The 12,827-nt window shown below is 48.4% G+C and overlaps 1 protein-coding gene across 2 annotated transcripts; it reads left to right on the top strand.

Annotated features, from left to right (window-relative positions):
• Nucleotides 1-564: 564 nt before the first annotated feature.
• Nucleotides 565-12,347, top strand: etv5a (ETS variant transcription factor 5a). Of its 2 annotated transcripts, none has more exons than XM_040147599.1 (13): nucleotides 565-712; nucleotides 2,602-2,739; nucleotides 2,922-3,015; nucleotides 3,142-3,189; nucleotides 3,619-3,669; nucleotides 5,652-5,775; nucleotides 5,915-6,223; nucleotides 6,355-6,677; nucleotides 8,476-8,538; nucleotides 8,963-9,031; nucleotides 9,318-9,487; nucleotides 9,612-9,713; nucleotides 10,107-12,347. In XM_040147599.1, exons 2-13 carry the CDS (start codon nucleotides 2,692-2,694, stop codon nucleotides 10,335-10,337), a joined length of 1,632 nt encoding a protein of 543 aa, XP_040003533.1. In that variant the 5' UTR covers nucleotides 565-712; nucleotides 2,602-2,691; the 3' UTR covers nucleotides 10,338-12,347. The 2 variants fall into 2 exon arrangements, with proteins under 2 accessions (XP_040003533.1, XP_040003532.1); XM_040147598.1 differs by having other exon boundaries at nucleotides 9,612-9,719.
• The last annotated feature ends 480 nt before the right edge of the window (nucleotides 12,348-12,827 follow it).

Here is a 12,827-nt window from a genome sequence, read left to right as displayed (position 1 = left end):
AAAGTACAGTAATCCCCCCCCCGAAATGTAAAACGCCATAAAGCGGAATTAGTCGGATTAAAGCACAAGTAGGTAAGAACTGTACTGAATTACAGTGCTGGGGCTGAATGTACTTAGGTACTTTCCACCACTGTCAGGTAGAGTGTGTCAAAGCCAGTAGCACAGTTGATTGAGTACAGCTAATCCAATTGGTCCCCGCGGTGTAACGGTCCATCATTAGCGTCCAGGGAAAGTCTCTGTGCAGGTTTTTTTCGACCTTTCGTACATTTCCACCGCAGCTGGCCCCTTTAACAAGCACGTCGAAGCCACCGCGGTCGAGAAAAAAAAAAAAAAAAAAAAAAGTGTGAATGAAATCCTGCCATTCATAAATACGGGCCTCCGTTGCGCTGCGATTGGCCAGGCCGAGCCCCGTGCATAATTCATGAGCTGCGGAGACGCCATTGGCCGGTGGCCGTGACGGACGTGCCCGGGCCGCCAATTAGCGGCGCGCCTCCGCCTGCCGCCGGAGCCCAGGACGGGGGGGGCGGGGGGCAAACAGAACCGGGGCCATTAACGAAAAAAGCTCAGTCGAGTTTTTGTGAGTCGAAGGAGGCGCGTCGGCGGTGTCAGTGCGCAGACGACTACGCGACTGTCGACACGTTGTTTTTGCTCTTTGTGGATATTTTTCTACCGCATTCTCTCGCTACGCAGGACGGAGACACACGCAAACGAGGTAAAGCTGCAGTGTTTCCCTCGGCGAGAGAACTTGCCCGTGTGAAGCCGTGTCGTGGCTGGATCATTTTTTTCTTTTTTCTCTTTAGAGTTCAAACGAACGCAACGCCATCTTATTTAAAGATATTTACTTTGGCAACCATTTTAAATCGGCTCCTACCTGCGTGAACTAGACGCCTTGTGTCGTGTTATGCCCCGGCGTGTGTTGTTTCTAGCCCTTGATTTATCTGCGTGGATGTTGGCTTCGGCTTATCAGCGCGGTCAGGCGACTGTTTGTGATTTTTTTTTTTTTTTTATGAATGGACGGGCTTTTTTTTTTTTTTTTTTTTCCCTCTGTCTGTGTTTCCACACGGATCGAGTTTCACTTCATTGAGAAAAACAAGGGAGGGATGGGTGGGGGAAGGGCGGGGAGGGGGAGGAGGAGGAGTGGGTGGGGGTGGTGGTGGTGGGAGGGGGGGGGGTCGGATGATCCTCCTCCCCCAGCGGCGGCCCCCCAGTTTTCGGCCGGCACGCAGAAGTCCTACCGAGAAATAGCTAATTCTGTGACAAAAGTTGGCCTGAACTACGCAGCGCACAGTTTGACTGTTTACCCTTTTTATTTTATTGTATTTTATTTTATTAATAGACCCTTTTAATAGACAAATACGGTCTAACTCTAAGTTTGTGCTGAACTTTGACCGGTTCTTTGTGGGTTCGCACGTTGTATTTTTTTATTTTTTTAGTTTTTCCCGAGGTCCAACCCAATTATAATATTCCCATAGTCTACGCAGCAGTCGCCCTTCATCAGCAGGTCGATGCTGTAGCTGTTAAGTACAACGAAGTAACTCTACTTCATATTTGAATACATGGGCTTCGGGATCTCCCGTCCCTGGGGTCGTACACTATTCTCCCCCACCTCGTTTGAATAGTGGGCCAGTGTAGATCCAATTAAACTGTCAAGGTGAACTCTCCACTCCTGGCCGAGGTGCTGGTGTTGCCACACGTAGACAGGTACAGTGGATTCGGATTCTGCCCCAGTGGTGCCTGTAATTATTGCCCAGTAGCCATTCGTCGTCCATTACCGGGGACTGAGGAGTGAGTCATATCACTCTGCAGGGGGGGGGGGGGTCTGGGAGTAGAGGGCAGTGGTCGATGTTCTGCCATTGTTGTTCAAAGGAAATTTTTATGTACGTGTTTATCTGTCTTGTTCCCAGTGTTTCTAACCGCGTGGGGGCGAGGAGGTCAGGCTCGGCCATGTGTAACACCAGTTGAATCGACCGGCAGTGGGGTTCAAGCCTCCATAAGACACTAATCAGCTCTGTTACTGGCCCCTTGTTTTCTATCTCGTTTGGGAGGATTTGCGTCGTGGAGCGCGCTCAAGGGCTCTCCGCTGAGATGGGCTCCTCTCTCCGAGTCTTCTGCTCAAGATCCCCCAAGCTGATTATAGTGGAAAGCAGTGCCCACAGATGGCACAGTTGAGCGCGGCTTATATAACTGCGTTACATGCGTTCCGTAATGACCGTGTGTTTACATTGCGCCGCTTCCCCCTGGCCCGGCACGGCTCGGTTCAAAGGGGCTGATTGTTGGTTAAACAAGGGGCTGGAAGAGGTCGATGAGGACCGGTTGTGCCGTGTAGTGGAGCCGGGCGCGCGGTGTGGCTTCAGACATGACAAGAAATGTGAATGTGCCCCCAGACGGGTAAACACTCAGGTTCCACAAAACAAGTTTGGACTGGTAGTACATGATGAGGACTTAGAGTTTTGCCCACTGCTTATCAAGACATTAAAGTGACTTAGAGACACTTAAAGTGACTTTTTTTTGGGGGGGGGGCAGTGTTTCTTGTAGTGTAAGCATGAAACTGATATCGTGACACCCGCTGCATGAGTCTTCTCCCGGTCTTTTATTTGCCAGTGACCCACAAGGTGACCCAGGCGCTGTCGCTTTAAAGCGAACACCTCCCCCTCCCCCGAATATTGGAGCCCCCCCAGTCGCCCGGATAACATGGACGGATTCTACGACCAGCAAGTCCCATTTATGGTCCCACCCAGTGTAAGTGGACACACCACGTCCTCACACTTCCGAGCCCACGGCTCTGCGATGTGGATGTGGTCGCCGTGGGTCTCTGTACTTTTACAGTGCGGTTGCATACCGTCGGCACCGTCCGCTGGGAGTGCAGCGACATCCTATGTTGATGTTCTGACATTTCTCCCGTCTTCTCGTCTTCCCGACAGCACAAGTCTCACGTGGAGGAATCGTCTCACAGCAGGCCACTCGCCGACAGGAAAAGGAAATTTGTGGACACAGAACTCGCCCAGGACACAGAAGGTAATGTCGCCGCCGCGGACGAACCAGGTGTATCCCTGTAACAACCCTGTTTTGACTTGTAAAGTAGATGTAGAGTTGGATTGGTCGGAACCTGCACTCAGAATCTCTTGACTTTTTGATTTCCAGAACTCTTCCAGGACCTCAGTCAGCTCCAAGAGATCTGGATTGCAGAAGGTGACTTCTACATTTTTTTAAATAATAGTTTAGTTAATATGTGAAAATTTCTGCTAATGTTTCCTCCTCCATATATTAAAACACTGCACTGGGTTTTGTTAAAGTTTATGCCTTTTTCTTTTAATATCCCTCCACTGCCTCCAGCCACTGGAGGGTGTGTTTTGTAATGTCAATCTCTCAGACCTTTGTTTCTAGACGGCAAACATGATGAAATTGGGCAAGTTTTAAGATGAAAGATTAACTTGAAAAGAATGTGAAATATCACCATTTTTGAGTTAGCAATTAGCAGGAGAAGAGCAAAGTCCTATGCGGGAGCAACTGCTGACCAAGAGCCCTCTTGTCTTGTCTAGACGTAGCTTGTTAGCTATCAAAAGGGGTCCGTTTTTGATTTTTCTCACACCTCTTCACTCTTCTCCTGTATCTTCACAGCCCAGGTGCCTGATGACGAACAGTTCGTCCCAGATTTCCAGTCAGATAGCTGTGAGTACTTGATTTCCGTTGTTCATCTCTGATTATTGCGAGTCTGCGTGTGTCCCCTGAACAGATTCTGTAACTGCCTTTTCTTTTTTTTTTTTTTTTTGATACCAGTCAATCTTGGTCATGATTAGGGGGTTTTCGCCCAGCCTGGTTCCTGCCTGGTTCCTGCCCTGATTTGGGCAGAGATTCAAATAACAGTGGCAAATCAGCATGGAGATGGAGCTGTGTTTTTAGCAGCGCTGCATCAGAAATTTTCACCACAAAAAGACTTAAATAGGCTTCTTTTTCCTTGGAGGAAATTGCTCCTGTTCTTTCCGAGTTACTGTCCCTGACAAGATGTCCAGGTCACCCCTCCTTTTATCAGAAGTTCTTCATCCTGCCGAGAACAAACACCATTCTTCTTCTTCAAAACACAGCTCTGGGAAAGGCTGCTCTCCCCTCCCTCCCTCCCTCTCCTCCATTTTGAGTTTAATCAGCCGATTGGCATGGGGCATCACATGAGCCAAGCTCCTAATCTGATTTCACACTTTCCCGCACTCAGGCCCTGCTGCTGAAGTGGGCTGGATTCCAGTGGATAGGGCAGCTTCGGAGCTGCCTGTTTCAGTTCTGCTCCCCAGTACTAACGTCCCCAAAACTGCCTGCACCGCCTCCTCCAGCCTGCTCCATGCAGCCTCTTGTTTGTCTCTGCACATCGCCTTTAGGCTGCAGCCGGGGGATATATTTGAACTATGCCCAATGGAGCATTTTATGTGCCCCCCCCCTTTCCCTTTCTGAGTTTATGTTTTCGTCTGATGCGTAGGAGGTGGAGACAGGGTGTGGTTGTTGTGTCCCTTTGTCAGGGCTGCTTTTAAATCTTGGTTAATGTGGCACAGCGAGCTGCAAACTGACCAATAGCCTCCACTGCTGTATCACTTTATTGGATTTGATGCACTGACTACTATGTGTGTGTTTTTTTTCATCGGAGGGTGTGTACCCCATCCAAGGTTGTGTACATATGTAGGTTTATACTGTATGAAGCCAGCTCACTGTGAAGTGTTGTTGTGGTGTAGTCCATGACCTTGTACCGTCAGTGCACTGTGTGTGTGGGTGTGTGTAAGATACAGAGGGGTGAGTTTGGCAGTTGCTGCTGTTGCCAGATTCTCCCTATATGAGCTACAATCAGCAGGACATCCCACGGTGAACCACTCCTTGGCTTGCCCAGGTCGGGACCATATTCACAATTTGCTCTCGAGTGGAGTTGTGGGCATGGTTCAGCTGAGGTGGTACAGCAGAGCAGTTTTGTGCTGGGTGACTGTTCGTTAATCCGCACCGGCACAGAGTAAGAAAAGATGCCTGATCTCCCCGTTATTTACTTTTCTCTCTGTGCGAGGAGTCTCACCCAAGCCATTAGGTTTCGCAGCGCACACATGGGAGCTCACGTGCTCATTGTTAGCTCTGCTCAGGTCCATCAGCACCCTGGGTGATTTATTTGGCTCCCGCTCCTCTGTGCCCAGGGATCTAGTTTCTGCCTGACTATTATGTGGCGCCCCGGAAACTGCCACTGATACGCGGAAAACTGCAGCTACTGTCTAATGGTTACAGCATGGGAGAAGAAAATCATTCACCGCCATTAGATTACAGCCACACTGATTCATGGGTATTGGTATTGCTTGCCCTAATGGGAATCAGATGAGGAGTTTGATAGCTTTTGTGTGTATAGCGCAGTTAGTATCATGCTACCTAGCAGTGGTGGATAGATGGCTGTTTTCAGAGCGCAGAGTCGACCGTCATTAGGGCGGATGATAAATAGCTGCTAAGTGGCTCTGTCAGTCGAGGGAATACACAGACGCTATCCGTGCATCCATTTATCCATCAGTTCCGAATGCGGTTAAGACAACTGCTGCGCCTTTTTCTTTTCTTTTTTTTATAGCTTCAATTAGGCGATATCTGGAGTTTATCTGATGTGCCCAATTGTCTTGTCTCTCTCTATGTCTCCCTCATCCTAGTGATGTTTCATGGCCCGCCACCAGCCAAGATCAAACGAGAGCTGACTCGCTCCAAAGAGCTCTCTCCCTGTCGCCAGGACAGGAGTCCCATGCCCTACGGAGAGAAGTGCCTTTACAGCTACAGGTAAGCAGTGGGTCGTTACATATATAGAAATCTAGCCAGAGCACGACAGCGGCCACTAGTTAGCGTGTTGACGATCCCTCCCAGATTAAAGGAGTTCCGACTTCTCACGTCAACCTTTGCCCCGTCTTTTCATCCGCAGTGCCTGCGACAGGAAGCCCACTCCAGGGTTCAAGCCATTAACCCCCCCCTCAACGCCAGTCTCTCCTTGCGGCCCCACTAGCACAGCAGGATCGCACCCACTGAGTGAGCGGACTCCCCCTCCTCACCCCCATGTAGCCAATCCCACCCCGGGGCCGCGTCCGGTGCACGTACAACAGCCTATAACAGTGAGCGTAGGTCCTCCTAACCAGCAAGCACTCCCGGTCCACAGCCACAGCCACAGCCCGCCCTTCGCCGTGCCCTGTGCACCCATCAGCCAGGATGCCAACAACTTCACACCTGAGCACAGGTGAGCACACACCTCTTTATTTGGGTGTTGGACTTTTGCTTTCGGCGTTTCGTTTAAGTGTGTTTGTGAGCACTGTTTCCGAATAGATGACATTAATCACATTGTCTTGGAACTTTGTCCTCCATCCTAAGGTTCCAGAGGCAGATGTCAGAGCCATGTCTACCTTTCCCCCCATCAGAGAGTCAAGTGCGCCCCCGGTTTCTGCCCCAGCCTCCCAGCGGCAACAACAACAGTCTGCCACGCGACGGGCGGCCACCGTACCACCGGCAGATGTCGGAGCCACTGGTGGCCGTGCCTCCCCAGGGTTTCAAGCAAGAGCTCATTGACCCACGATATACCGAGCAGGGCGTTCCCACCATGGGACCCCCAGGTACACACCCGGGCCCTCCAGGTCAGGCTGCTTTCCACCCCATGGCCATCAAGCAGGAGCCCCGTGACTTCTGCTTTGATTCTGGTGAGTTGCACGGCTTATAGAAGGGTATTTGTGCATAAAAAATAATTTGAGAAGAGTGCATTACCTCCCAAATGTCCCTGTGGTGCTCCCTGCATGTCTCTTTCCGTGCTCCAGCCCCCCTCCCTTGCTAGCTGTGTGAAAGTAATTGTCCGGGCCTGAGAGCGAGTAGAGCGGGCAGAGGGTGAGGAATGTACTCGGCCATGTTTGTCCTGGGCACTAACACATGCCCGTGAGTTTTAGCATGCAGCGGAGGGTTGGACACACAGGTGCTCGTTTCTCAAACACACACTCTCAAAGCCTAATCTGCATCATTCCTCCAGAGTCACGCCAGTAAAGTAAAAGTGGGTCTTTTAGCTCAGCGTAAGCCTCCAAGGGCAAAAAGTAAATGGGTCATCCAGCCAGGTGCAGAGAACCTCTTCACTGAGCCTACCTGGAATAGATCTAGGCCAGCGCCCTCAGAGGACTTAGTGACCCTGCGGCACAGCAAATTGATTGTAAGAGCGTGGAAATTGTCTGCTTGGTTTTAAAGAATACATAAGGGGCCCAGTGGTGCCGGTGCTCTCTCCAAAAAGCCTCGTCAGACAGTCGCAGCAGAAATGCTGTTTACTCACATGGTATAAATCAAACAAGCCAGAGCCACGGTCAGTGCATTGTTTGACCCCGACGCCCACGCACCCAGCTGTTGTCCCTGCTCTGCTACATTAACATCCTCCCTTCCTGAAACTCTGCAACCTTTTTTTTTTGTTTTTTTCTTTCCTCCCTCATTCAGTCTCATATACACTCGTTCTTTTTCTGGCTGTTGTATGACCGGCTGGCTGGGTAGTGATGTAATGACAAATCCTCTTAGCTTCTTATGGCCTTTAAATACCGACGTCACAGAGGCCTCGCATCTCTAGATGGGTGGAAGATGTGCGTGTTCGGCGTGCCAACGTCTACCTTATTGTTACCCCGGCGTTGCTTTACAGACAGCGCCACGACCACTTGTGCACATATAAAGCCACAGTTTGAATCCCTGCACGGTTAGCGTTTGAAAGGGGGGGGGGTCTCTAAAGTTTTTCCTTGATTCCCTCTCTCTTTTCTCTTTTCTCCTCCCTTTTCTGCACGGTAAGACTAGACAATGACGATTACTTCCTGCAGACTCTTTCCTGAGTGAGGACAAGAAGAGTCAGAGACTTGAGGAAAGACTTGCTCAAGATTGATCTGTTGTTGTCTTATCAGTAGACAGGAAATACTGTAGAATAATGGATGGGTGTGGAGGGGGTTGGTATGCACTGTCGAGCCACCGCAAACAGAAGACAGGCCTCGACCCCTCAGGGAGGAAGACTGGCATAACTTGATTGTCATTGAGATTTAATACAGCAGCCATGGTGCTAATCCCATTTAAGGGCTTGGCGGAAATGCAAGTGATGTTGTGTGCTGTGCAGCGTACCCGGATCTGGGCTTTGGTCCACTTTGCTAGGTGTGTGTGTCGGGGGGGGTTGGGCATTTTTCAGCCCAGCTGTTGGTGCTCCAGATGAACATGGCCATTGGTTGGAAAGAAAAGCAGCCACCGTGTGTTTTGACCTTTTATTTCCATATTTATCAATGTGACCTAACACACTAATATAACTTGGACTGAATGTCTCCATAAACATACGAACTGCAGATACAATATCAAAGCTATGATGTATCTCTGTGCACAGTGGCCGGGGTCCAAATATATCTGTCAGCTGTGAGGTGGATTTTTATGTATTACACATTTGATATGACAGTGAGGATGTCTGGTCTAAATTTATACACCCATCTTCTTTGTTTACAGAAGTGCCTAACTGTCAGTCATCCTTCGGGAGAGCGGGGAGCTTCTACCAAAATAACCATGAAAGTAAGTTCAGATTTGTCGTCTGCTTTTAATGTCTCAGATGGTCGAAATAACCAGTTAGTAAAATCCAGTCTTTGCGACTTTTCGAGCCGCGGAAAGCTCAGCATGTGTGACGGCTGGATGAAAAGATAGAGGTCAGCAGCATTGAAATGACAGCTCAAGGGGAAGTGAATCTATCAATGAATCCTGTGTAGTTGCTTCACACCTACACGTACATTTCTCACATCAGCATCTGGCAGGAGCTCTGCACAATACAAGCTTCCACTCTTGGGAAGCTGCGCGGCTATATTGCTTTGCATGCAGTTTGGATCTCTGGGTTGAATGTGGTCACTGACCTTCATATGAGAACAGAAGTCTGTTTCCCACGATCTGCTGTTAAACATTCATCTGATTTATGCCACATTTCTTTTTTTTTTTTCATTTTCAGGCTTCTCCTTTGACAGAGATCCCCAGCTATTCTTTGATGATACCTGTGTGGTCCCCGAAAGATTAGAAGGTAAGACTAAAAAAAACCACTTTCAATAGAAAACCATGGCTGGAACAAAAGAACTAGATATCGTATGCCCCTAAAGTGGGCTACTGTGAGCTTTTTGAGGCAGACTTCAGTCCTTTTGCTGCACATGGTACATAAAGAACAGCAAGTCCACTTCACAGTCTCCATCTGGCAGGAATGTCTCACCACACTGTGGCCGTGGTGGAGTACAGTGCTGACTGACACTTCTGCCTCTTCGTCCCTGTCTGTCCTCTCTTCTCCCGCTCTTTCCTTCCTCTCCCGCCAACAGGCAAAGTGAAACAGGAACCCTCTGTCTATCGCGACGGTCCTCCCTACCAGCGCCGCGGCTCCCTGCAGCTCTGGCAGTTCCTGGTCACTTTGCTGGATGACCCGGCCAACGGCCACTTCATAGCCTGGACTGGTCGTGGCATGGAGTTCAAGCTCATCGAGCCTGAGGAGGTTAGTCCCCGCTTAGCGCAGCTGGACTCTCAACTTCTGTCTGGGTTTTTATTTTTATTTTTGCACTTAAAACATTTGAGATTTCCACTGTAGATTTTGTAATTCGTGGATTCTCTCTCCACAGGTTGCTCGTCGCTGGGGCATCCAGAAGAACAGACCGGCGATGAACTACGACAAGCTGAGCCGCTCGCTGCGTTACTACTACGAGAAGGGCATCATGCAGAAGGTAAAGGCACGTTCACCCTTTTCTTTTCTCTCCAACCACCCTCTTCCCCCAGCAACGGTGTGCTGTTCTGGGGGCGAAAGTGGTGGTGTTTGATTACAGCCGGGGGGGGGATACTAGCCTGCAGGCCACATCTCTTCTTCTACTAATCATATAAGTCTATTAATGTTTGGCGTTTGCTGCCTCAGAGTTCAGCCAGATCAAAATCAAGAGAATGTGTCTTAAGCTTGATCGGACTGGATCAGTCAGGGTGATGTCCTGGAATCGCACTACTTTACCTGCAAGTCCAGAGCCTGTAAAGGAAATTACACACGTGTCATGCATGTGCATCGATAAGAAGTAATACTCGGGAGGTTTCAAATGTGAGTCAAATATGTGTGTTGTCTTGTTTCTCAGGTGGCTGGAGAGAGGTACGTGTACAAGTTCGTGTGTGACCCCGAGGCTCTCTTCTCGATGGCCTTCCCCGACAACCAGAGGCCCAACCTGAAGGCCGACCCGGACAGCCTGCCGGGGCTGGACGACGACACCGTGCCCCTCACCCATTACGACGAAACCGCTCCCTACCTGCTGGACGCTGGGGAGCAGTGTGTGGCAGGCCTGCCCTTCCCAGACGGCTACGGCTACTAGCAAGCCGCGGGGTCCTGACGCACGACACACACGTACACGCAAACACTCCCAAAGTCTCTCGACGCCCACTCTTAAAATCCAGAGCTGGACCTGCTGAGCCGCTTGGAAGGGAAACCTTGCGCTCTGCTCCCTTATGGTTCCCTCTCCTGCTCCCTGGAAAACCTTCATAAAACTCTGTAAGCTCCCCAGCTAAGAAAGAATGAGGGAAAAACCTGCGACAGCTCTTCTACTGCAACATCGTATGAACGAGGGAGAGAGAGGAAGGGAGAGGCTTGTGAAAACCGGCGAGGGTGAACTGGACTCGGTAGCTCTGCCCACCTTACAAGCTTCCCAAAGTACGGCAAGGGGGTGCTGTTGCTATGGAGACCAAACAAAGCGCGGCCACTGCCCGCTAACTTTAAATGAACCGACAGCCCCCCCCACTTTGTACAAGACTGCAAGAGTTGTTACGTTTCCGGTTTTGTGACAATCTGCTTTTCTTAGAAACAATCGAATAACCAACAGAGTAAAATCATTGAAAATCTAATGAGATATTCGAAATGCAGCATTATTCTATAGTTGCCTTTTTGGGTCCCCCCCCATTTCCATGTCACCACGTCTGAACTACAAATCCGTGAAAGGGCTTTAATTTGCAGAAACGGATCAACAAAACACACTACATATTCTAAACCCACAAATTGGCTTGTTTTCTGTAGATAGGAATACTTTTTTTTTCTTTTCTTTTCTTTTCTTTATTTGTATTAAGCCAGCTGTTCTACAGTTTTGTTGAGACTTTTGAGACCCAGAACTCTCAGGTTTCTGGGGCGTTGCTGTATTTCAGGCTAGTTGTTTGGGCTGCTCTCTTGTGTAAATGTTAATGTTCTTTAATCGTTCTGCCCTCGTAAGAGATTGTATCTGCTTCCCTTTAGAGACTGCACCCCACAATAGGAGCCCACAGTCTGTACAGTACACTCCTCTCATCTCTGTTCATCGCTGCTGGGTCTTGTAATCGCTCAAGTTTAGAGATGGTTAGCACTCCCAGCTCATCCATTTCAAAAGGGATACGTAACACAAGTACATATTTTCCCAGAAAGCGTTGGTAATTCATAAAAGCCTAAGAATTTATTCTGTACGATAACTGGTCACATTGCTCCTTTTATTTTATTTTTTTGTTGTTTTTTTTTGGTTTTTTTTGTATTTCTGTCTGGGTGCTTAATGTTTCCTTGGCACTGTACTAGTTCCTCTGATGCACCAGTATGGCAGGAGCATCAGGATGTTGCATGCAAAAAAAAAAAATTAAAAAATAAAAATAAAAAAAAGAAGAAGAAGAAAGGGGTGAAATTTTGACACCTTCTTTTGGACACATCTCTGCCAATCACAAGCTGTCAACAGGAGACCTCTGCTTCTCTTTGCATGGTGTAATCAGTCGAGACTGTGTGTCCACTAACATATCGCTTTACTGTCTTTGGACAAAGAAGATATTTGTGATATTCTCTGCATTTTTTTTTGTGTGTTCATTATCTCTGTTTCTGAATGGGGGCAAAGACAAACTTATATAAAGTATATATTTTTGCTATAAGGCTGCATTTGTTTTGATTTTAATGTATAAGCTGTATAGTTCTGGCTCTAATAGACATGTACCTTTTTAAAAACCAATCTCGATACTTACGATGCTACTACTGCAGACTGTTTCTTTAAGAGGCCTCTGTATTGGGATGGAGAATGGATGAAAAGATGTTATTATCATGCCTGTAGAGGTGTGTGTGTGTGTGTGTGTGTGTGTGTGTGTGTGTGTGTGTGTGTGTGTGTGTGTGTGTGTGTGTGTGTGTGTGTGTGTGTGTGTGTGTGTGTAAAGGCCAGAGTTCCAGCAAAGGCCACAGTGAGGACACACATCATTGTGGGATCCACCCCAGGCACAAGGGTTGTCTGCACTTGTATAGGCTTCAATCCACTCCCCTCACAATGTGTTTCTTACACTGCTGAGTTTATAATAATCTGTACTGGGTACAATAAACGGTCCTCTATGCTTCACTGCCTGCAGTCCTGGTGTGTTTCATCATTTTCTCTCCCACCCCCTCCCAACTCCTGCTTGCAGTCAGTCAGTCAGCTGACCAGCTGCTGTGGTCTGGCACTAACTGTACTTGACCTGGCTGATTTCTGAGTCACATGCTTCTCCTGACTCTTTCGAATACGTTTCTGGGTAAATGATTACTCTTTTTTAACTTGCTGGAAATGTGCTTGAGCAACATCTGGGTAGCTGTGTACAAGAGGGGGGAAAAAAACACTCATTCCATGTGTTTGATGTTTCTTGGCACTGTAACTGGTGAGCATTTTGACAGTCAATAGGTAGTTTTTTTTTAAATGAATCCACATGATGACAAGATTTAATTTACACCAGCTACATACTTGTACTTTGGGAAATAAAGCCACAATATGTTCAGTGCTTTTGTCTGCTGTCAACACACAAGTGTAAGAGAACAAGAATGACATCTATTCAGTATTTTAATATTT

Source organism: Xiphias gladius, chromosome 16, assembly GCF_016859285.1.
Source record: "Xiphias gladius isolate SHS-SW01 ecotype Sanya breed wild chromosome 16, ASM1685928v1, whole genome shotgun sequence".
In the NCBI taxonomy this organism is placed as follows: Eukaryota; Metazoa; Chordata; class Actinopteri; order Istiophoriformes; family Xiphiidae; genus Xiphias; species Xiphias gladius.
Note: the sequence above shows the minus strand (reverse complement) of the source record. Positions and strands in the feature narration are given on the sequence as shown.

Bases quoted from the DNA above. Each gene is read 5' to 3' on its own strand.
- etv5a (XM_040147598.1), top strand. From the start codon at position 2,692: ATGGACGGATTCTACGACCAGCAAGTCCCATTTATGGTCCCACCCAGT. The intron at 5,776-5,914 runs GTAAGCAGTGGG...TTTCATCCGCAG, and splicing joins AAGTGCCTTTACAGCTACAG to TGCCTGCGACAGGAAGCCCA. The intron at 6,678-8,475 runs GTGAGTTGCACG...CTTTGTTTACAG, and splicing joins TGACTTCTGCTTTGATTCTG to AAGTGCCTAACTGTCAGTCA.